The 25,129-nt window shown below is 39.5% G+C and overlaps 2 protein-coding genes across 2 annotated transcripts; both read left to right on the top strand.

Moving 5' to 3' along the window:
* Positions 1–4,731: 4,731 nt before the first annotated feature.
* Positions 4,732–18,301, top strand: grhl2a (grainyhead-like transcription factor 2a). Its single transcript, XM_072679168.1, has 16 exons — positions 4,732–4,748; positions 6,061–6,247; positions 7,043–7,098; positions 7,273–7,612; positions 8,601–8,659; positions 8,781–8,937; positions 9,184–9,295; positions 11,343–11,437; positions 14,031–14,189; positions 14,363–14,450; positions 15,226–15,362; positions 15,570–15,607; positions 17,383–17,471; positions 17,637–17,722; positions 17,820–17,884; positions 18,187–18,301. The coding sequence occupies exons 1-16, from the start codon at positions 4,732–4,734 to the stop codon at positions 18,299–18,301; spliced, it is 1,800 nt and encodes a 599-aa protein (XP_072535269.1).
* A 2,019-nt stretch (positions 18,302–20,320) lies between these two features.
* LOC140555847 (mannan-binding lectin serine protease 2-like) lies at positions 20,321–24,456 on the top strand. Its single transcript, XM_072679167.1, has 8 exons — positions 20,321–20,533; positions 20,706–20,886; positions 21,387–21,509; positions 21,653–21,784; positions 21,885–21,974; positions 22,083–22,288; positions 23,656–23,870; positions 24,087–24,456. The coding sequence occupies exons 1-8, from the start codon at positions 20,321–20,323 to the stop codon at positions 24,454–24,456; spliced, it is 1,530 nt and encodes a 509-aa protein (XP_072535268.1).
* The last annotated feature ends 673 nt before the right edge of the window (positions 24,457–25,129 follow it).

The following is a 25,129-nucleotide window of genomic DNA, read 5'->3' as shown; positions in this document are numbered from 1 at the left end:
GTTTCAGAAGTCCACAGAAACACTCTACTGTCTTCATGGGTGTATTTAATACTCTCCAGAGTGATCGTATCCTCTAACAGTTTTGCTGCTGTACTAATCTTTCAGTGACCAGAGTGAATCTCATAAGTGCTGAAAGCGAAGGAACCCCACCCTGCTCCTGAAGAACTACATTTATGCACATTTCTCTGACGGCCTCAATCCAACACACCCCATAACATTTGGTCTTGCACACCACTACAGCTCCACCTCATCACCAACTCCCCAACCTATCCTAATGTATTGAATGGAGCAATAGCTGTGCGTGTGTACATTTGCACGTCTGTGTCAGAAATGGCTGCATTCATTAGAAGGGGTGTCCACAAACATTTGAACATATCTATAGGGAATCAGTGTGTTAGATTACAGGTTCATTAAACCTGACCACAGGTATATTACAGATCGCCATGTGCATTCAGGAACTGGGTCCTGTAAATTTATTTATGATGCCATCACTATCATGCAAAATCCTTGAATTTCAATTTTTGTTGTTTTTCACTTTTAACATAATGTGAATCTAGCAGTTATAGGATACAGGAAACTTCATTTGCACGGTGGTACGAAATTGTGATCTCAAGGTCCCAGTTACACCAACAAAGAGCGATATTGAATAAGTAAAATAATAAAATATTAAAAGGGTAGACATAAATTGGAAAAGTAAAGAAATTAAAAACGGTAGCAGCAATATGACCGCAGTATATGAAAGAAAAAAGCAATGCCTGATTTCATTTTCAATGATTTCAATTTCATGATTAGTGAACTAATAGGAACACTCCAAAATGACTTTTTAGAAAATTTAGAGCTCTGACTTTAATTAAAGTTGAGAAGTATTTTTCCTTCTTCTGCAAAGTTGCCATTTTTGGAGATGCAATATTTTTGTGTCATATTAGTTTTGTTATTTTGCATAAAAGTAAAATAATGTATAAACTAAATGGAAATGTTATATCATAACACTGAATCTTACAGATAACTACTGTAATAAAGTGGAGCCGTATCCAGTAAATTATGAGCTGGATCCAACCTGGGAGGTGCCGGAATTTGTTCCTGCACAAATGATGCCTGACCACAGTGTTTATTCACTGAAGGCACTTTAACATACCCTGGCACAAATCTGTCACAGGCCTGGTGGAATCACTGCAAAATCTAAGGAGCAGAGAGCCTATTGTGAGTCTATACACACCTTCATACACTATACACCTGGTTAGTGTCTGGGACTAAAGACACCATACAAGTCAGGCTGGTTCTCATCCTGTGAAAAATCATGACATCATATGATTAATCATGCTTCAGTTGGTTTAGTCCGAAGTGGCTGCATTTTTTCCCAGCACAGAGAGTGCGAGCAGCCTAACCTGTTTCGTATAATGAAACATTTGCATGAAATTAAATGTTCCTCAATGAGTGTTTCATTGAACCGAGGCAACACCTGTATCGCCACACAGGATGCTGGAGTGGAACGGCCATTGCGACATCACACCTCTTCTTGAGCTTCACCTGTTGGGGTGAGCTTTCACAGGAAAAGTACAGGAATCAGAAAACAGCTGAAGTTGGCACTGCAACCCACATGTGTTTTTGTGTGCATACACAAACACACCGCTCTCACGTTCACCACACGACACAGCCGTTACCTGTCAGACAGGTAGGAGACGAAGCTGTTCTCCAACTCCAAGCGTGAGCAAGTTTCCCTTTGCAGTCCCTGGAGTGCCACACCTCTTTTTAACTGTCCCATGAACAATAATGAACTGAGAAAGAAAAAAGTGAGAACTGCAGTTGGCAGTTGGTTAAGAGCCTTGACCTCAAGGCATTGAGCCAGTACTCACATTCTCACCCATGTCCAATGCTGCAAAGCCATTCTGGATGTGGTCTGCCCTGGCTTGCCTTTAGTTATTTAATTCCTTGGAAGAAAATGACTTTGTACTTATAATATGCTTCCTCTTTCACCAGAACAAGAGCCCTGATTCCACTTCAATGAAGCGAAAACGTGATGGAGAAAGCTCTCATTACCATCAAACAGGCAAAGACGTCCCTGTAGTCTGTGTACTGTATACATATAGCTGCTGTCCAATAAAAACATATATGTCCATTGTCCTCCATCATGAGAATCCTGTAGCTCCTTTCTATCCTGTGTGATTCATTCGGGATGAACAGACCAATAGAAATGTTCTAAATGACCTGGAATAAACACTTATTTTACATTCATCAAATCTCATCAAACCATTGGTCACCAACCTGTGTGGATAGTTGTCATCATGGACCATAAAACCATAAAAAAAATTATAGACCATAAAAAATATTTCCTCATAAGTTGAAGGTGTTCAGTTAGATCACTGAACCACCAAATACTGATTTGCAGTCTCACCTTTATGAGACAAGTGGACTCAAACCATGCCTCTCTGATGCCTCTCTGATGCCTCTCTGACCATCTCACTCTTTTCCTGTCTAGACCACCCTCTGTTTTAATGCTGCTGACCTCTTTGTTATAAGCAGGTTAATTCTCTGCAACACCCCTCTGTAACTGTCCTTGCTGACACTGTCTGAACACGCCCTGCACTGCCTTTCTCAGTTGCTTGTTCAAAATGAGTTAGAGCTGTTTTCTTGTCACTTGTCACTTAGAAACTCATATTCACAGTGCAGCTTAAGAAGAGACATGTTGCTATGGCCATTTCATCCTCTTAAACCAAAATATGGGTGAACTCGGCCTGCTCAGAATTTGTAGACATGCCAGAGAGCATGGTAATCTTAATCATATAATTGTAATATCAGGGTTTTCCTTTCATGTATTTAGACATTGTCTAAGTTAGGTGATGCAGGTTTTGTATTTTGTTTGTTTATATAAGATCATCTCCTATATGTCTTTAATTAAGTGAGTAATGACAGAGTATAGACAAATATAATTTAGTAGTAATATTAATTTATTCAACTAGGTCCGGAAAAACAGTTCAGACGCTGATCGAGTACTGATTATGCTGTTTGAAAAGTGTTCACGAATATCACATTTCAGAGTATTTTAGAGTAGCGATGATTCTCACACTGTTCACTGCTTGGGTCAGAAACGTCACACCTGAATCATTCCACACAAAAGAGGTTGCTTTTATGTTTCACTGACTATTCCCACAACCAAATACTGACAATGAGTTTCATTTCATCACACCATTCTTGTTGAGGCCCGACAAATTCATGATTAAGCTCTTACGCACCACAGCTTTGACTTTCTTCTGATGGGTAAAGCTGCTTGGAGTGCTGCCAAACAGAGCAGATCCACTGTACAGTTGTACTTCAGTAGGGTTAAAGCGAACATTGATCTGTGGCCAGTTTTCACTTTTTTCCTTTATTAGTTTATTTGACAGGGACAGTGCTCAATAATGAACACACTTACACAATTACTGTCAACAAGCTGGAGTTAGCCCTTAAGGCTTATTTGTAGCTGTAGTCCCTGGCCTGGTCTTAAAACGGCAACCAACTAACCAGCTAACATGTGCATGCTTTGTTAGCTCTGTATGCATGCTCTGTGCAGTAGCTTGTATGGGTAGCCCAACTGGGAACCGGAAATTTTGACCTTAGGTTCCGTGTTGGCCCCACATATGGATGCTCACCAGGGTCAGTGATGGGACCAGGAGGGGTTGAACATGGGTCCCACGTGGGTTGAGATTAAGGTCCGCTGTAATGACAGGGCCCATTTGGGAAGCCCAGTCCCATGTCAGCCCTACATGAGCATGTTGGCTGGGTAATATGATGATATGATTACATGTAACACTTACATTTAGGGCGTTTAGCAGACACTCTTATCCAGGGCGAGTTACAAAGTGCTTTGCTATTTACCCAAGAATAACCTCAGCTAGTTTGAATAGGCTAAAAATTCAAAGATACCTCTATGCTTAGACACGACTAAACACAAGTCAGTAAGGAGACCATTAAATTTGATTTAACAAATGATCAAAAATATATTAGGATTCAGCCTGTTATGCTGAAATTGCACAACACCTGTGTGATAACAGGTGCTCTATCAAACAAATACTGGTCTGCATTTAATATACCTGTTCATAATCACACATATAACAATAAACAGAGAAATACCACCTGAACAAATGGGGGGTGTGTGTGTGTGGGGGGGGGGGGGGGGGGGGGTGCCCAAACAATCAGACATCATGAATCTGCCACAGAGTTTCAGGACATGGTAAACTTCACCTGGATTTAAAGAGCTCAGCTCAGATGTCAGAGCTCCTCATCATATGCAGAAATATGAAAGTGCAGCAAGGCGATGTGTTAAACTGTCATTTTGAGTCACATGCGCTGAAAGCCAGTCAGGGAGGCGGGTCTTATCCTGAAGGACCTTCCTACACCGCTGTATCTCAACGGGTCAAAGACTTAGTGCTCCTCCCGTCCTCCAGCTCACTCATTCATACCCTTACCTTCCCAGACCTCAGTCAGCTAGCTGAGGTGTCCTCTCTTTGGAGGGCTCTGTGTGATTTTCTTGGGCTGCTCTCCACTCCTCGAGCTGTAAGCTGCTGGGTTTGTTTTGTTTATGGCTGCAACGTGCGCTGACGTCATACGGCGGTGTGAAGAGCGCTAGCGATCAGCCAGACCCCCCCCCCCCCTTTCACTCTTCACTCTCCTGAAGGTCCCGAGGCCTTTCTCTGACCCGGCTGTCTGTTCCTGAGCAGTTTCTGAGGAGCGAAACAGGGACGCACGGCGGCATTCATGGCTCAAGAGGAAAGGTGAGTTGAAGAGCTGAAGTCCACCTGTTTCTAGCTCTGGAGTCTGGAGTCTCAGCTGCTTCAGTAGCTCATTCTGGTTCTCATATTTTGAAGAGCCGTGTTGCCAACCCTGGTCCTGGAGTTCCCTCTGTCCTTTATTTGAGTGTTTTTAACACACCTTGAAGTAACCAAGCCTTTATTGAGTAGGGATGGATGTGTCATGGCCGGAAAACACTACAAATGCAGGGCAGGGGGTACTCCAGATTAGGACTGTCCAGTACTGTTCCTCTGGCTCTTCTCTTACTGCCCAGGCTTGACCTTGGACTTGCATTATCTGGCTGTGTAGATCTGAGGGTGCACCTACTGTAAATCGATACAGCAGCTACACTCTCAGAACTATTACAATGCACTGATATTATTTGCACAGATGAATTAAAGATTTTAACCTAGATTTACTACCATCCCTTTGACTTCCACATGCCGGTATCTGTATCCATTGGGATAATCCATTGTGTGTGGGGACAGGACATTGGGTGGCAATGTAAAGGGAGAGCTATGGGAATAGCAGGTACTTGGTACAGCTCTTTGTTGGCTCCAGAAGCCCCCAGGCACCGAAAGGTGTCAGTTTTATTTAGTGTGGATGTCTGGATTGGATGAAAAGGTTCCCCCTATGTCTAATCAAGTGTCAGCTGAGCTTTTTACAAACAGTCAAGGATGGAAAGTACAAGTCTGTAATGTTTGCAAATGTGGTATTTGTAATTCACTAGTAGCACATCAGATTCTGTACTTTAGATTGCACAGATCGAGTGTGAAGAACACATCGGAACACATTAAAACCCATGAACGGTTTCATGCAGGAAAAGATGTGGAGAAAACAGTCAAGAATTTGTGCTTTACTTGTTGTTGTCAGGTTTTAATTTTATGATTTCTGCTGATTTTGAAATCAGGTGAACATGCAGAGTCACGTTGTAGATTCACACTCACTAGTCAGCTGAATTGGCCTGGCACACACAGCAGACTTCAGGACTGACACTATGGACACAATTCCTTATTGCTATTGCTATATTTCATAATACTTTGCAATATACTAAAATGAATTAATGAATTATTGGTGTAATGTAGTTAAGTACTGGCCTTCTTGATTTGGACCAAATTATGCTTTGATTTGTTCAAACACCTGAAGAACCTCAGAGACCAGGATACTCACAGCACACAGTATAGTATTTACGTTTATGTCTGAAGGCTCCTTTTACATAGCCTACGAAGATGTGACCTCACTGGTCAGCTGAAGTAAATACATATGTTCTAATTGTGTTAACTGTGTGACATGCAGTAAACGACTGGTAGTGGTGGTCCCCAATGAGACATCCTTTCCATCGCGCCGCGTCTACACCAATGAAGATGAGGCCTGGAGGGCCTACCTAGAGAACCCTCTGACTGCAGTCACCAAAGCTATGATGAGCATCAACGGAGACGAGGACAGTGTAGCAGCCCTTGGTCTGCTCTACGACTACTACAAGGTCAGTTGGAAAGGCTCTTTTGGGAAGCTATCAGGGGTTATGCCAAGCATTGTTGATTTCCTCGTAAAGATTTTGTGTTGCACAATAAAGACGTTCAGATCCATTTCTCCACTGTCTGACATCTGGGCGGTTAAACACCAGGGACAGTTACTTTATAAGTGCTTCCCTGTGCTTTGTAAAAGAAAGCAAAACCTCTTGATTTGCCAGTTGATACAGTGTATTGGGTAATACAATTGCCTTCCATGTGGCAGACAGGTTTGGCTCTACATGTTTACACTCAGCAGATTTGGTTAGATTTAAACAAACTCTAGTGTGTTTGTGCTGTTGCTACAGTTCAAGTCAGAATGCTGCCGTTGGACCCTGGTACACATCGAATTAGACGAACAAGACCACCTTTAGAGTTTACTCTAATGTGGTTCATTCAAATATGACTTAAGCTGTCTAAACAAAGAAAGTGTTGTCTCATGTCTGCAGACCCTCTTTAATACATGGAAAAGATTGTTTGACACTTCATGAGATGTTTATTGCTACATATAGGATTTTAAACATGGCTAAGGTACATTTGAAGCCTTTGTAAAAAATAGTACTCAATATATATATATTTGTTGCTGTCCCTCAAAAACCTTTCAAAAGTATCACTCATTGCAAAGAGAAGCAACGAGATTCACATTATGTCAAGACGTAAAATAGAATCTGTAAAAATGTAGGTTTTTGCCTGACAGTGTGACATGACGTGAGATATATGGTAGTTGATACTAATGCAGTCTTGTGGTTCTATTTACTTTTGCCCTCCAGGTTCCAAAAGAGAAGAGAGTCCTGCCTGTAGCTAAAATCCCAGAGGAGGAAAAGAGGTCTGTACTGCAGTAAACACTCACCTGGACACAGTAATTAGAGCTAACTAATATAAACAGAACTGCATTGCAAATTACTGTATTGTACAACTGCAGGATGCCTTGCCTTATATTCCAACACACTTGAAAACATATTAAACATATGATTAACATTCTTAAATATATGTTCCCCAGGATATGGCATGGAGGTGTGGACTCAGTGGAGGAGCGTATTCAGGCTGCCAAATCTCTCCCAGTCAACCTCTCCCTCAACGCAGACTCCCACAGCCCAGAGGCAAAGCGAGATTTGTACAGCTCATTGCCAGTGGACGGGGGAGTAGTGGCCACTGTAAAACCAGAGTATTCAGCATTATCCACTTCTAACCACCAGCAAGAGGGACAGCTACACTACCGCTTGGCTTATCAGCAGACCTCTCAGGAGGCAAGGACCATTACCCACAGCCGTTACATGAAGGATGAGCAGAAGAGCGTGCCAGATAGTACCTTTGAAGACTCTTACACTGGAGAGAATGTGGTGAGAGCTTATGTCGACCTAATGCCTGAAACATCGTCTGTGTTCCTGTGGAATGGCTGGCTCTGTGATGGATAAGAGAAACAGATTACCAGTATGGTAGAATACAATATACAAACATTTTACGCTTTTAGACCTAGGCCTTCATTCGAGGACATAAATGTAAAAAAAATTATTTATTTATTTATTTATTTTTAAAGGTGTCAATGACAATGATAATGTCCCCATGACATTGGGGTTATGGTAGTACTAAGCTAACAATAATGAACATTTTAAATTAAACACAGACATTTGAGGCTTGAAGTTTAGAACAGATAGTACCTTTTATGCTGAGTTGACAGTGACTCTTTCAGAATAAAAATCCACAGAGCTGTGCAACTGTTCTCCATTTTTGACAACTGACTGAAACCTGGTTGGGCTACCAGTGTTTAGGCTATTCATATGTATCTTCGATTTCAAGGAGGCCCACTTTTTCCCACAAAATCAGTACCACTCACTGAAAATTATACATGATATTTATGTTTATGGCTGATGCTCCCAGATTGGGAGTTAAACCCCAGTCTCCCTCACCACACCAACTACACCAAATCAGAATGTGATAAATTAATTCCACTGTCCTAATTATGTGAGTGGTAAATCTCTTGGTCAGTCTAATGCATAACACCTTTAACTCAGCTTATAAAGTCCTGACCAATAGGACTGCTAGCATGACTATATCTACCTAGATACAACAGGGGACAACAGGGCTGAATGGACAATTTTCTGAATGTGCAATTTAAGAACATAGCCCTTTTGTTTCCAAACAAAACAACGAAACAGGAGTAGTAATTCAATACTTTCAGACAACATGCATGATGACAGACCAACATTTTCAGTTTCCAGTCATGATTAGGCCTAGAAGAGCCTGAAGTTTTTATTCTTTTTCTTTTAATTTTTATTTAGTAATCACTACAGCATTAATGTGATCTGTGATATTCTGTGCTTTTAACAGAAATTTAGAGTACCCGCCTCTCTAGGGTCCCACAACTCCCTCTACGAGCAGCCTGCAGTGTGAGTACTACATTCTCTAATGTTTGAAATTATTTTTCATTTTGAAAGTCAGGAAAGGCAAGGAAAGGCAAGAAAAGGAAAGGGGGCATACTGATATTTTCATTCATTTCCTCTGATGTAGAGACACCTTCCAGTACAGCATAGAAGCAAGCCTATCAGTGCGGCAGAAGCAAGGTGAGGGGCCAATGATCTATCTGAACAGAGGGCAGTTCTATGGCATCACTCTGAGTGAGACGGGGGCCAGCAAGGGTCTGCGCCTTCCCATCAGCAAAGTGCGGGTAAGTTCTGCTGCTCTCAACATGGCAACCATTTAAAGCTTCTGCAGTTTGAACTTGCTGCTTAAAGCAAGGAATTTAACCAGCAGAGATTCTGAAATGGGTTTGTTTGAGTTGCATTTTCTATTTGTATTTTCTATTTGGATAAGCCATTGTAATTTCTGTGTATAGTCTAGTGTGTTTGAAACAAGGTTGAATATTGTAAAATTGCCCCTTGTACTACTATGGCGCTTTTGGTGTTTCTCGCAGAGTGTGGTGATGGTGGTGTTTGGAGAGGATAAATGTCGGGACGAGCAGCTAAAGCACTGGAACTACTGGCACAACCGTCAGCACACTGCTAAACAGAGAGTCCTGGACATTGGTAAGGAGCTGAATCTATATATGTCTTTCAGCCAATATGCCTTTTTAGTCTTGTTGGTAGGTTTCTCATTTTCCTGCTTTTGTAGAGAACCACTGTTGGTAAGCAAAACAAGACATCTGTTTGCATCCTATCAGAGTAAATCACAAATTCTATGCCTTATTTTTTGAGTAAAAAAAAGCTCTCCTTATATAAATAGGCCTTATATAACTCAAAAACAGTATGTATAGTAGGGGAGAGTGGTGCACACACTGACACGGAGTAATATGTAACAAAGATTGAAGGAGACTATGCTTTTGTATGCATTACTCATATTCATGTAGCAGCATCCTCAGTAATTTTGACTGTATCTGGGTAGCTATTTCCCCATATTCACTTTAAAGACCTGTTTTCATCATGAGTGGAGTAATGGTGTAACTATTTCAAATTTTGAGAGCTAACTGGGATAAAGGCCAGCCTCCACACGGTGGGGTTAGTTATAACGCAGTGTTTCTACTAAGTCTCCTAAAGAAACAGTGAGGGAAGCCCATACATGCCCCATACACATTCAGACATGTTAATTCGTTGGAAGGTTTTTTTTCTTTTGTTAAACCAAAGATGAATCAGAAATACACTGTAGATATACAGTATATAGTTATGTAATAGAATATATTTGGAATTACTGATATAATCTTTGCATATGCTGAGGTGTTTTTAACATCTTATGCTAGTAACAATAGTTAAATTTGCTGGATTAAAAAAAAAAAAAAAAGATTGATCCTGATCAACAGTGCTTAAATTTTTTTTTCAGAAACTAAAACTATTCACTACATATAACCTGTAGAATGAAGACATTTAAAATACATTAATGTGCGTGTGTGTGTGTGCGTGTGTGTGGGTGTGTGCTTTACAACTGTTTTCAGATACTTGGGTTATCGTTCAAGGGGAATCCCCCCTCTTGTCCTCAGCCAGTGCTTGTGTGTGCGTGTGTGTGCTTAACTCCAACCCCTCATTCAGTAGCCTTTTGCCTTCTCTTCATATTGTATCCCGTTAAATGCAACACTAGTAGAAGGCTTAGGGCTGTGAAATCCTTCACCTTCACTCACAGATGGGAAATGGGAAGACAATAAAGAATAGGGTCAAGCCTGAGATGTAGGGGGATGGTTGATACTCAAAGACCACTACTGGGGTCTCATCAACAGCAGTTGGCAGACCTACAAGATATAGTGTAGGGCTTTTTTTGGAGGGCTTGGAACCTGATATGTCTTAAACATTTGATTTGAATAACAGTATCCAGGGATTTTTCCATGCAGCCTGAAGCTGCAGATCAGGATTTGAATAGATATTGCAACCGTTGCGGGAAGCTGTGCACATAAATAGATGCAGTCTCAGGTAGTGAGGTTCTTGTGACTGTCTAATCAGACACTTTAGTTGACCCTTTTCTTACTGTGGTGATTCTATATTGATAAAACGTTAACGAAAGTTATGTAATAAATCACTATATTTTCAAAAGACTTTTAAAAGACAAAACATCTACAATGCACAGTCTAAAAGATCACCTTTGCCAACTGTGAAGAATTGGGGTGGATCTGTCATGTTTGGGGTTGCATCGCCCCTAATTGCATTGAAAGTATAGCACAGGTGAACAGAAGAATGAATTCCACAAATTTCCAGCAAATCTTGAATGCAATTCAAGTCAAACAATCTGTAAAAAAAAAAAAAAGGCAGAAGCTGAAAGAACCAGATAGTGATACAAAATATACACCAAAATATACCATGGACTACCTGAAGAGACAGAGGATGAAGCTTTTATTATGGCCCTCACAGTTCCCTGACCTAAATATCATAGAAATTGCGCGTCCTTAAAAATAAACTGTGCAGGCAAGACAACCCAAGGATATCTTAACTAGAGGCTTTCTGCAAAAAATGCGGCTTAAAAAAATATAGACTTTTTGCTGCCACAAAAAGTGTTTGCAAGCTCTGAGGTTCTGACACTGTAAGGAGTCTAACCTTTTGCACAAGCCACATCAATAATAACTGATCTCCACCCTATCCACTGCTTTCTGTCTAGCTGATTACAAAGAGAGCTTCAATACCATTGGGAATCTTGAGGAAATCGCCTACAATGCTGTCTCTTTCACCTGGGACGTTACCGAGGAGGCTAAGGTATGAAAATGTTCAGTGTTCTGCAAACTCAAGAACTGGTTAGTTTTAAACTGACAAATGATTATATGCTGTTGAACAGGTGCTTTGAGCTGAATGACTTTATTTAATGTTCAGCATGATTCCAAATAAATTATTATTTTTTAAAATAAGAGCCCAGCATGCTTTTTAAGGTTACTGTACTGTCACATTAGCTTCTAATCATATGTACACTCAAGACAGAACAAAACCAACCTGACCTGTAGAATATACAGCAGGTTTCTGGATGAGGAACGTCTCTATATCCTCTAAGTGTTCAAGCATCACGTTATGGGTAACTGAAAATTGGAAAGTTGATGTGCAGACCCTTTTAAAACAAATAGTAATTGAGCAGTTGTCAGTATTGATATCTTAATCTCTAATATACCTCTAATAGATTCAGCAGAAGTAATTTGGTAAGATTATGTTAATAAATTCAACAATATACATTCAGTTGTACATTATGTTTAGTATAGTGTTTTGATGTCGCTGTAGTTTTGATTAAATACATTTTAATAGTAGAATAATACTATGCTATTTGAATCTCTACAAAAAAAAATGACACATGAAGATATGTTGTCTTAACATTAATGGATGGCTTGAAATGTTTTCATGAACCCTTACAGATAGATGCAGACAGGACCAATTGACTCTGAGATGATAGGATTGAGTTCTTTCTCTTCCTGCAAAATTATTCTGGTACCCTATTATCAGTTTGAAGGCTCTAATGTGAAATAATAGCACACAAGCTTTGTGATGCAACTTTATACACACGCTCACTCAGACGTGTAATGAGCATTGCAGAAAGGATGCATAGTGCATAGTACAAGCGCTTGTTGTTTTGAACATGTTTGTCGTTTATTAACTGATGCCTGTTGGAAGTGGTCATGTGACCATGAGAAAAGAAGTGGTTCTCACAATATTGCTCCATAAGCCTTCTTGTTAAACAAAAGCTACAGGTACGGACACGAAGGCCGAGAAGCCTGTCAGTGGGAAACTATTTTCACTCGGGGCAAAAAGATTTCCCTCTCAAAAGCAGTTTTTCCAGTGTCTCTTGAAAGATTGGTGTTAGGCAATTTACAGTTGGGAGCATTTTAACAAATGTCTTTTAGCTTATTTGAATAAACTGTAAGTTCCAGCAGAAATGCAGATCGGCCAACAGATGTCATGTGGTCTTAACCATTCATAACCAATCTGGATTCTAGAGCGTAGATATAATCCTGAAGATCTTTTAAACTGTGGGCAGGTGTTGAGATGGAGAGTAGTTTATGCTGGATAAATAACATGCTCAGAGGATTCTTCGTCTTCTTGGTTCCTTGTTCTTTTTAGCACCTGTTGTTCAGCATATTTGAAAAGTGGATACACCTGCAGCAGGTACTTTGCCTGTGGGGAGAAATCACATAAAATTACTTTCAGATTTGCACAAAACAGCATTATAACTAGTTTGTCAGGAGCTTAATAAAGGCAAGATACCACGCATTCACAACTGCAGCATAATTGTGATCAGGCAAGTTTGGTAAGGCCACACCTTCTCATCTATCTTTACTGAATGAAACTTGTTGCATGTGCCTAGTACTGGTAAATAAACACAGTTCTTGTACTGTTTAAGCCTTATTAAGTTATTCTTCTCTCACTCTCTCTCTCTCTCTCTCTCTCTCTCTCTCTCTCTCTCTCTCTCATCTCTTATTTACTTATTTATTTATTTGTACTTCTTGAGCACAGCAAACAGTATGTAAGATACATAGACCAAGTAAATCCAAGAATCATCATCCACACTCAAACTTAGGGTCTTTGCGCGATGCCATAGAACAGAGGTCTTTAAATCAGTTCCTTGGTAGGTGCTATACTATATGGCCAATCAATTACATTGACTGTTCCCTTAACATTGAGCGAGAACAAAAAAAAATGGAAACTGGATTCAACGTCCAGAAGAATCTTTTTTTTACAAGAGACATGTGTCATAAACCTTTTAAAGGGTTAAAGTTGTAGATATAAAGGTTCTTTACCATTTTTTTAACGCACATCTCCTTAAAAAAAGGTGGAAGTAAAATGGTTCTTCCAGGGCATCTCTTAAAGAACCCTTTGTAGCACTTTTATTTTCAGAGTGCCTGCTGAACAATGCTAATTCAGTATATAGCAGACTCCGGTACAGAGCCTGTGTCATGGCACTTGCTAGAATCCCAGAGGCTACATGTTGAGAAATATCACAGAAGTCTATGACTCACACAAAACTCAGACACGACCACATCCATATGCCTAGTTTATGGCGCAGGACCCCTGGGACCCGTTTCTTTTATTTTCCATGCAGTCTTCAAAATTTCTGTTAAATTCTTATGCTGTGATTAGGTGATCAACACCACATTATGATGTTCCTAAAGAACCTTTAAGGCATTTAGCTGTGTAATGCATGTAAGAAGAAATCTCTTGGCTAATCCTTTTCATTGGATATTAAGATAATTAAAGGATTATTGTCTATAAAGGAGAAGAAAAGCAGAACAATACAACCTCGTATAAACTCCAAATGCCCACACACTGGTAGAAATGCATGTTCTCATGTTCTTTTTCTCTCTTTTCGTAGGTGTTTATCACAGTGAACTGTTTAAGCACAGACTTCTCCTCTCAGAAGGGAGTGAAAGGGCTTCCGCTGATGATTCAGATTGACACTTACAGCTACAATAACAGGAGCAACAAGCCCATTCACAGGGCCTACTGTCAGATCAAGGTCTTCTGTGACAAGGTTGGCAGAAATGTAGTTCTAGTCTGTGGTTTAGAGGCTTGTTCAACAACAGATGAGATCTTGCTTCTGACCAGCTAATTATATATTTGCTCATTACATATTAAGATAATGAGGTCATCACCTTGGTTTATTTATTGTGAGAAGTAACTCCTGCATGTCCTGTTACCCGACAGGGAGCTGAGCGTAAGATCCGGGATGAGGAGAGAAAACAAATTCGGAAGAAGGTGAAGGGTCATACACCTGGAGGGCACGGCCATAGTGGTAAGACAGGGGCATCCATATAGACTCACCCAGCCCTTTAGTAGGATCACCTGTACACCTACACTTTTTTGCAGTTACCCAATAAGCTAACTGTGTGGCAGCAGTGCAGTGCATAAAATCATGCAGATACAGGCCAGCAGGTTCAGGTAATGTTTACCTGAACCATCAGAATTAGGGTTAAGCGTGGCATGATTGTTGGAACCTGATGGGCTGGTTTGAGTGTTTCTAAAACTGCTGATCTCTTGGGATTTTCAGCACAACCGTCTCTAGAGCTTTCAGAATGGTGCAATAAAGACTGCAGATGGAAACGGAAAGACTACAATAACTTTGTACAATTTTAGAAACCAGAAAAGCATCCCAGAATGCACAACATGAGCAACCTTGAAGTAGATTGTCCAGAACAAAGGGAGCCAAAACATGATCAATATTTTTGGTTTTCTGCTACACAGGCATTACCCTTTGGGAAAAAACGTCTATGCAGGATGTAGTTATTATTATGAATCATTCATTCATATTAAAGGTATATGGTAAATCTCTTTAACTGAATTTAGAGCACAATAATGTTGTTTATCCTGATAATTCTGCTGACCATAATCTAAATTTACATTACATGGCCCATTTTACTCATGCATGTCAAAGACATGCAAATGATCATAGTAAGAAATAGCAGATTAGTCAGATGCAAGTGTCACCTTCAACAGCAATATAATAAAAAAAACAAAAAATAAAAACAGTCAACGTATTAAAACTGTTCATGTTCTCTCAGACTTGCCAGGAAAATCGGGAATGCATGGGGCATTAATGCAGAAGAAGTCAGACATCGCGCTTTTCAAAGCCATGTTGGATCTAGAGTCCCAGCCTGTGCTTTTCATCCCTGATGTCCACTTCAGTAACCTGCAGAGAGCTGCACAGGTGAGCGTTGCCTCATCCGAATCCTATATTGCTGGTTCCTTCCTCAGCCTGGTTGCTGTATGTCATTACTGTACAAGTCTATCATTTAGGTTGATGCGTAGTGTTGTGAGGGAAGATATACTGAGAGACTGTGTTGTAGATGTAAAACAGTGTGTTTTTTTTATTTCCCAAAGCATTATTTTTCAGCTTTTGACTTTCTGTTCGCAGATGTTTGGCTTTGGCACTGAAGAAACAGAGAGTGATGGGTAAGTGCTGTGCTGACAAGTGTACAGTTTATGGATTAGTGAGCAATGTCTTCCAGACTTTGGTTTCCAGACTCTGCAGTAAAGTAAACAAATTATTTTGGTTCTGAATGTTCTTTCATATACAGTGGGGAGAACAAGTATTTGATACACTGCTGATTTTTCAGGTTTTCCCACTTGCAAAGCATGTAGAAGACTGTAATGTTTATCATAGGTACTCTTCAACTGTGAGTGATGGAATCTAAAACAAAAATCCAGAAAAATACATTGTATGATTTTTAAATAATTAATTTCCATTTTATTGTGGGAAATAAGTATTTGATCATCTATCAACCAGTAAGAATTTTGGCTCTCACAGACATGTTACTTCTTCTTTAAGAAGCCCTCCTGTTCTCCACTCATTACCTGTATTAACTGCACCTGTTTGAACTCGTTACCTGTATAAAAGACACCTGTCCACACACTCAATCAGTCAGACTCCAGCATCTCCACAATGCCCAAGACCAGAGAGCTTTGTAAGGACATCAGGGATAAAATTGTAGACCTGCACAAGGCTGGGATGGGCTACAGGACAATAGGCAAGCAGCTTGGTGAGAAGGCAACAACTGTTGGTGCAATTATTAGAAAATGGAAGAAATGCAAAATAACGGATAATCTCCCTCGGTCTGGGGCGCCATGCAAGATCTCACCTCGTGGAGCATCAATGATCTTGAGGAAGGTGAGGAATGAGCCCAGAATTACACGGCAGGACCTGGTCAATGACCTGAATAGAGCTGGGACCACAGTCTCAAAGAAAACAATCAGTAACACTCTACGCCGTCAAGGATTAAAATCCTGCAGTGCACGCAAGGTGCCCTTCCTCAAGCCAACGCATGTCAAAGCCCGTCTGAAGTTTGCAAATGACCATCTGAATGATCCAGAGGAGGAATGGGAGAAGGTCATGTGGTCTGATGAGACAAAAATAGAACTTTTTGGTTTAAACTCCACTCGTCATGTTTGGAGGAAGAAGAATGATGAGTACAACCCCAAGAACACCATCCCAACCGTGAAGCATGGCGGTGGAAACATCATTCTTTGGGGATGCTTTTCTGCAAAGGGGACAGGACGACTGCACCGTATTGTGGGAAGGATGGATGGGGCCATGTATCGTGAGATTTTGGCCAACAACCTCCTTCCCTCAGTAAGAGCACTGAAGATGGGTCGTGGCTGGGTCTTCCAGCATGATAACGACCCAAAACACACAGCCAGGGCAACTAAAGAGTGGCTCCGTAGGAAACATCTTAAGGTCCTGGAGTGGCCTAGCCAGTCTCCAGACCTGAATCCAATAGAAAATCTTTGGAGGGAGCTTAAAGTCTGTGTGGCCCAGCGACAGCCACGAAACCTGAAGGCTCTGGAGGAGATCTGTATGGAGGAGTGGGCCAAAATCCCTGCTGCAGTGTGTGCAAACCTTGTCAAGAACTACAGGAAACGTCTCATCTCTGTAATTTCAAACAAAGGTTTCTGTACCAAATATGAAGTTTCTTTTTCTGGTGTATCAAATACTTATTTCCCACAATAAAATGGAAATTAATTATTTAAAAATCATACAATGTATTTTTCTGGATTTTTGTTTTAGATTCCATCACTCACAGTTGAAGAGTACCTATGATAAAAATTACAGTCTTCTACATGCTTTGCAAGTGGGAAAACCTGAAAAATCAGCAGTGTATCAAATACTTGTTCTCCCCACTGTAACAATCATGGAAATAATATATAAAATGATTTGACTCTTACTACAGCATGACAATGAAGAGGACATTTAGACAGACAGAAGATGACATCGGCCCTTCGCCAGCCAAACAGGGCAAAGGAAACCCACCAAGGAGAGGTATGTGTCTACATACTTTTTTTTTTTTTTTTTGCAAATTGAATGTGACAGAATGGACGTGCTTGAGAGACTCTGAGCATGAGTGATTCTTGCTGCCATTGCATTTCATTCTCTGAAAGGATTCTCATTCTGCAATAACCAGTGACCTTGGGCATTTCTCTACAGTTCTGCTGTATGTAAGGAAAGAAGCTGATGAGGTTTTTGATGCATTAATGCTGAAGTCTCCAACAGTGAAAAGCTTGATTGAGGCTGTAAGTATGAAGTATGAACATGTGCTTTGTAAACCATCTGTGTGTTGTGTTTTATGTGAAGCACACAGAAATACAGATTTTCAATTTTCTTTTCTAGATATCAGGCAAATACACTCTTCCAGCTGAGAGGATAACTAAAATCTACAAGAAAAGTAAGAAAGGGTGAGTAAACGTTCATAATACAAAAAGCCATTAAGCCATTACTTACTTAATTAATTCATACTTATCATATTTATACGTTATACATTGGAAGTTGGGTATAGAGAAATAAATAGCTCATTATTATTGGGTTAAACATGGAGACAATCAGTTAGTTATTCAGTTATTCATAAAAAAACAGATGGAGTTGTTCTGTGAATGAACTTCTAGATGTGACTTCTTACAATAACTTTTTCACACTGTATGTTTTTACATGCCTGCTCATTTTGTTGGTTTGTGTGTTTTTGTTTTTATTTGGCCATCAGGATTCTTGTCAACATGGATGATAACATCATTGAACACTACTCCAACGAGGATGCCTTCATACTCAACATTGACCCTCAGACAGAATGCTTCCAGGTCACACTCACAGAGATATAAGGAATTTGAGGATATGAGGATTTAACTGTCCAGTCTCAGTTTTCTTAGCAGTTCACACATCATGTCTTGAAGCAGATTCTGTAGAAGGACACCGCTGAAAGGGGACCGGATTACTGCAACTGTATGCTAACATGTCATTGCACTAGCATAAGATAATGAACACCCCTCATCTGTTTGTGGTTTTCAAGCGCCCCCTCCTGGTCTGTGATATGTGTGACTTGCTAAACCGATCAATGTTCCCTAACATGTTCTGCTTTTTAAACACTGCCATCAAGTATAAACACACAGGACACTGAGTGATATGCAAAAGTTAGGTCATCCCATTCAAAATATCTATTACTGTGAATAGTTAAGCAAGTAAAGGATGGGCTGATTTTCAAAAGGCATAACGTTGAAGATGAAACAGTACTTTACTTTTTTTCATCTTTCACAGTTTCAAAATAACAAAAAAGCAAAAGTACAGCGTAGAGCAGTATAACAGTACAACACTCCAGTGCCTTCTATGTTTTACTGAAAGTCAGTAGATTCACCTTTCTAGGAGTCCTGCAAGATGTTCTCTTGGAAAGTTTTCTTGGTCTTCCACACTTCAGCTTGACCTCCACCGTTCCTGTTAACTGACATTTCTCATATACGATACAAACTTGAGGAAACAGCTACATCTGATACCATAGCAAACGTCATCAGAGAGCTCACACCTTTTGAGAAGCTGTTGTATTCTCTTCATAATACAAACAATTGTTTTTTTATGTATATATTTGTTTTTTAGATGATGTAAATATGTGTCTTTTTTAATGGATTTAATAAACACCTAAGCATCTTTTTAATGCCTTTTCTACTTTTAATGTATTGGTGTTGCTAACAGATATAAAGTATACACACATTGCCCCTTTTTTAGGTTCATATAGAGTTAACAATCTAATCTTTGACTTTCAAGATGATGGGTGACATTACTTATCTTTTTACATACATTTACATGTTACAATATTTTTATAGAAATGTCTTAGTGACACACTGAAATCTCATGTTCTACTGAATCAGTGTTAATATGGCCTTTTTTGTCACTGTTTTGAGCCTTTTTGTCTCTCTGCCCTGGTAGGTCAGTACCCAACACCAATGTAAACATGCACCAATCAATTTCAGTGACCTATTACATTTTGTATCACTTACCAGCAAAGTGAAACGAGTATTAACGAGTATCGAAAACTAAGGTTTTTAAAAGTTCATCTATTTTGTTTCGGAGTTGTTGTTTTTTGTTGACGAAGGTTTAAAAAGTTCTACTGCAAATGTTTTCTCTCAGGTGGGTAAAATTTCTCTGTTGAGAGGAAATACAGGTCAGTACTGTTGGATTGGTATCTGTAATTTTAATCAGTATGATTAACTTGGTAGTGGTGGTGTATTATAGTAGTAGTAGTAGTAGTAATATATATATATATATATTATATATATTATTATACATAATAATGATCATTTTACATTGAAAGAGTTTTTTAGCCAGTAGCTGTGCTCAGCTTGTGCCCGGGGACTTGTGTGGGCAGATTCCTGTATTGAATCTGTTACATTTGATTGTGATTTTATTTACCATGCTCTGTGTATTCTCACAAAACACAACAAATACTGGGCAACAAAATCATTTGAATGGTTAAAATAATTTCAACTAGATTTTTTTAGTAATATTTTCCAACTAAAGTCCCCTTTCTCCACCCCACTCAGGCTCCCTAATAAAATGAGTGCATAATCTGTGTACTGTTGTCAGACTTGGTGTTTTAAAGCGTGTTACTCAAATTTACTGTACTGCACAAAACAATACTGCACTGCTTCACCTGAGAAAATGAAATATATTTAACAGCCTTATTTGGCACCCTTGTCCAAATTGCACATTGTCAATCTTTTCATAACAACAAAACATAAATAAATAAGAACATCACTGATATGGCTTGCACAATTTTATACCTATTACAGAGTCTGAACGACTTTAGCAAAAATCACATGTTCATCTTTACACTTTTTTTTTATTAACCCATGTTTTACTTCAGTGCTTGTCTGCTGCTGCTGCTGCCTCTGGTACACTCCCAGTTACTAGGCTGGATAAACTCCCCAGATTATCCACTGGGATATCCCAACCACATTAGCCAGAACTGGTCTGTGTGTGCTCCTGAAGGATTCTCTGTGTCTCTGACTATCATTCATCTGGATCTGGAGAACAGTACACAGTGTGAACATGATGCCCTCATGGTCAGTCGCTATGCAATAAATACAGTGCAAAACCCCCTTTCCAGTCTCCTCATGAACAGCAGTACATGTGCAATTGTTTAGTTTGTTTAAGCTAAAATTGCTACATATTGTTCTTTTAATATTACTTTCATTACCTTCCTATTGACATGCAGCACTGATGCTCTTTCCACAGATCTTCATGGACACACATTTAAAGACGTCTCTGTGTAAGAGTGTGTCATATGAGGAGTTGCAGTCCAAAGTCAATCCCCAGCTTCTCTCCTCTCCCGGAAGCTGTTTGTCCATCTTTTTTCGTTCAGATGACTCTCAGCCACAGGCCCACTCTGGCTTCAGGGCCTTCTACCAAACACAAGGTAAGACAAGAAAGGAACTAGTGAGACTGGTGTAGCACTAGAGTAGCAGTAAGAGAAAATGATATGCATAGAGTGAGTCAACATACAGCTCTGTGCATTAGTCATGAGAACTGTCTCAGCAGTAATTGTGTTACTTTGCCAATTAAACACAATCTGAGGTTCAAATAAATGTGGATAAACATTGAAGCCAGTCAGAATGTGTTGTTTTCAGTAACTTCACTGACTTGGTTCCAGAAAAACGCGGGTGCTAACTTCTCTGTGAACTCCAGACACTGCATGAGTTTGTTCAGTTCCACCAGCAGCTCAGTGATTTACTTTAATGAGGGACTGATTATATAAACTAGGTGTTTGACTGTAACTGTGGACACTGGACTTTCTTAAGGAGAGCTTTTGAAATGGTTAAGCTAATACACACTCACACATTGGTCCATTGGTTTAGAGATGGGCAGTGCCTTATCTGGTTTGTTTGGCCCCTGCTGTTCTGTTTTCATGACTGCTAGACTTTGATGAATGCACAAGCCAGAACAACCCTTGCAGTCATCTCTGCTACAACTTCATCGGAGGGTTCCGCTGTAGCTGTCCACATGGATTTCTCCTCAACCCCAACAACCACACCTGTGATGGTAAAAAAAAAACAGCAGGCACTGTTTTCATTAAACATTTCATAAATAAATCTAGTAATGTGTATATTATGTATGTATGTATGTGTGCATGTATGTATTATTAAGGCTAGTGCTGTTTTTATTATTCTTTCTGTTCATTATAGCTATTGACTGTGGGAAACCTAAACCCCTGCTAAACGGACACGTGAACTTTGTCAAGGGCTCTAATAATGAATACCTGTCAGTCATTAAGTACAGCTGCAATGAACCATTCTACACTTCCCGTGAAATTCACAATGGTGAGAAACACTGTTTACATGATGTCAGTCAATGGGTTAATAATTCTTTTGGTCATATTGTACCACAGTGCACAGTTGTCTCTTTTGCTTTTGCTGTAAATCCTCCCCGTTTTAGTGAGTTATATGTGTGGCGCTGACCAGAAATGGAAAGACAATGATATCATTATTGTTCCGTCATGCTCTCCAGGTAAAGTGACCGTTAAAACACTGGATATATTTAAACTTTGGCATCATAATAATATCATTTGTATCATTAATGTGTGTGTGTATGTGTGTACGTATGTATGTGTGATAGTATGCGGTCACCACAAACTAAGCCCTGGTGCTGGCAGGATACTTGGAGGGCAGAAGGCTCCTCCAGGCTCGTTCCCTTGGCAGGTTTTCTTCCTTCCCTCCTCCAGTGAAAGAGCAGGAGCGTTTGTCATTGGAGAGAAGTGGATAATGACGGCAGCCCACAATTTCAAATCTGTTACAATCCCTCTTTCTACAAAAACAATTAAGGTACTCAAAGATGCACCATGCTGTGTGTATATATATCCATATGTTGTGAACACATAAAGGCCTTTTAAATGATTTTAGGAAATCTGATCTGTCCATCCAAGCAAAGGCAGACTCAGGGGAAAAACAATTATGCTATGATGAGCATAATAAAATACAATCAATCAGTCAGTAAATAAATAAATATATAAATCTAAGCCAATAACATGCTATTACATATTGTATGCCTTACAATTGTAAACAAAGTTATAAATTACATAAACGACTCATATCCATTTTTTTTTTACTTTTCCAAATTTGGAAATCCAGCTTTCTTACACCTGATTTAAGACTTTTTTATATTTTGAGGCTGGAGAGTTGACTTTACTAGTATGCCATATCCACACTTATACCTTAATTAAGACCCAAATAATGTTTCACCTCACATTGACCATTATCTCAGCTTCACTGTCTACATAGGAGCACTCTGTAGTTCTAGAATACTGTAGTCCATCTGTTTCCCTGCATATTCTATTAGACATGCAAACACACAGAATTTTGCAGGATCACTACTTGCATGACTGCAGCTAGATTACTTTTGAGAGTATTTCCCATCATGCTCCTGATGGAAATTTACAAGAAGAAAAAAAAAAGACACCATGTGTGTTTTGCTGCTTCCTGATTGGTGCTGGAGAGAGCTCACCTATTGGTTATACAATTTGCATGAGCCAAAAAAAACTGTGATAATTTTTAAATAAGGTTACTTTTAACCGATCGCTATAACGCAAGCGTGATGCAAGTCCAGCAAGACATGATTTTTTCTGACATTGGAAATTTGTCTGCAACAGTGAAATCATTTGAAAAGTAATTCTGTAATCTGTAATCTGGTAGTAAGTGTGTGTTGCGCTGGTATGAGTAGATCACACACAGCAGTGCTGCTGGAGTGTTTAAACACTGTGTCCACTCACTTTTACTCTATTAGATGCTCCTACCTAGTTGGTCCACATTGAAGATGTAAAGTAAGAGATAGAACCTCATCTGTGTTGGTCGTCCTCTAGTCTAGTGTTGGCTTTAACACACTGCAACTCTAAAATGACTTGTTAATTCACTAATTAGTTAAATCAGGTGTGTTGGGGGAAAGCAATAAATGTGCAGGACAGGGTGCCTCCAGGACCAGGGTAGCAAAACGCTGCCCTAGCCCTTCATCAGTGCCCATAGGATGCTGCTCACAGGATGCTGCCCACAGAAAGCTGTTGAAGTGGGATGAAACCTTGAGCTTCACAAGCTTGATCTGAAAGTAAAAATATGCATAGAGATGAGTGAAGATAATCTTACCTCTAGACTTTGATGTCAAATCTAAATCTGCAACATTTAAGTGTCTTTCTTTGCAGGCATATGTTGGACATAATGTTCCAAGAGAAAGGAGTCAGTTTATTAAACTCAATATTTCATCAATACATATTCATCCTCTTTATAACAACACTGATGATAAAGATTATGACAATGACATCGCTCTGATGAAGCTCAACACACCAATCACATTCACTGAAAAAGTAAGGCCACTTTGCCTGCCTCCAAAATCTGCTGAAATGATAGACCGCTTAGGGTAAGGACCTTTTCATTCATATAAACATGTTTCTGCTAATATTAATAATAATAATAATAATAATAATAATAATAATAACATCGCTTCAGTTGTACAACAAGTTTGCTCACTTGCCAGCAACATGGTTACAGCTGATTCAAGAAAGGCTGAGGTTTTATCCCTATCTTGTGGTGGTTTTCACTTAAAATAGTAACACTGATTTTATGTACCTTCTAGGTGGGTGTCTGGTTTTGGCCTAAAAGAAGAACATACTGTCTCACATGAACTACGCTATGTTCGGCTTCCCATCGTGGATCAAAAGACATGCGGAGATTCCATTGACAATGAGTGGAAGAGACTGGGGAAACAGGGGGAGAAAATACTCCGTCTTACAGACAACATGTTTTGCGCTGGTTTTGGTGAGGGTGGGCAAGACGCCTGCTCTGGTGATAGTGGGTCAGCCTTTGTTGTAGAACAGAATGGTGTGCACTGGGCAATGGGTATCGTTAGCTGGGGTATGGATTGTGGCAAGGATGACACATATGGAGTGTACACCAAGATATCACAGTATCTGGACTGGATAAACATGACCATGAGTGAAAACTAGTGTACCATGGAGAGAATTAGAATGAATAAAATCAAGACCAAGACAATTATTTAAATTTATTTACTTAATGAAACCAAATGTGAGTCAATACAAATCATAGTCTAGGCAATTTCATGTGCTTAAATTATTATTTTTTAGATTTTGATTGAAGTCTACACTATCTTAGTTATTAGAGAGCTTTAAGTGTATAAAAGCCCCAAATTCCCTTTTAATGAGCATGTCTGGATGTTCCCAAATAGTACTATTAAACTGATCTAACTACAGTTACGTTTAAGTCTTTTGCAGACACACATCTCCAGAGTAAGTGAGTAATTAAGTAAGTAATTAATTTCTGAAGTAGGCAAATGTAGCCAGATATGCCAGGTATTCCAATTTGGATCATTTTCATAACCCAGCACTAAATTACTATAATACTTTTGAACAGGCTGGGTCATAGAAGCTACACAATATATAGTTACTTTGGCCCAGATGTTTTAATTCAGTTGTTGGGTTTTGTTTTTTTTTCTTAATAAGAAATGAAATGAAAAATCTCAATTTAAAATGAATCAAATCTATATTTACATCTACATTTACATCTGTTTCTCAGGCTGCTCCAGATATTATGTTGTTCCTACCTGTAATAAGACAAGTTCACAGACACTACATGACAGTACATGACAACATTTAATACTGT

The sequence above is a fragment of the Salminus brasiliensis genome, chromosome 5, assembly GCF_030463535.1.
Source record: "Salminus brasiliensis chromosome 5, fSalBra1.hap2, whole genome shotgun sequence".
NCBI classification, from domain to species: Eukaryota; Metazoa; Chordata; class Actinopteri; order Characiformes; family Bryconidae; genus Salminus; species Salminus brasiliensis.
Note: the sequence above shows the minus strand (reverse complement) of the source record. Positions and strands in the feature narration are given on the sequence as shown.

Coding starts and splice junctions, on each gene's coding strand:
- grhl2a (XM_072679168.1), top strand. Junction 15,363..15,569: donor ACCTGCAGAGAGCTGCACAG/GTGAGCGTTGCC, acceptor TTCTGTTCGCAG/ATGTTTGGCTTTGGCACTGA. Junction 17,723..17,819: donor TGAAAAGCTTGATTGAGGCT/GTAAGTATGAAG, acceptor TTTCTTTTCTAG/ATATCAGGCAAATACACTCT.
- LOC140555847 (XM_072679167.1), top strand. CDS start 20,321: ATGTTTTACTTCAGTGCTTGTCTGCTGCTGCTGCTGCCTCTGGTACAC. Junction 21,510..21,652: donor CAACAACCACACCTGTGATG/GTAAAAAAAAAA, acceptor TGTTCATTATAG/CTATTGACTGTGGGAAACCT. Junction 21,785..21,884: donor CACTTCCCGTGAAATTCACA/ATGGTGAGAAAC, acceptor TGCTTTTGCTGT/AAATCCTCCCCGTTTTAGTG.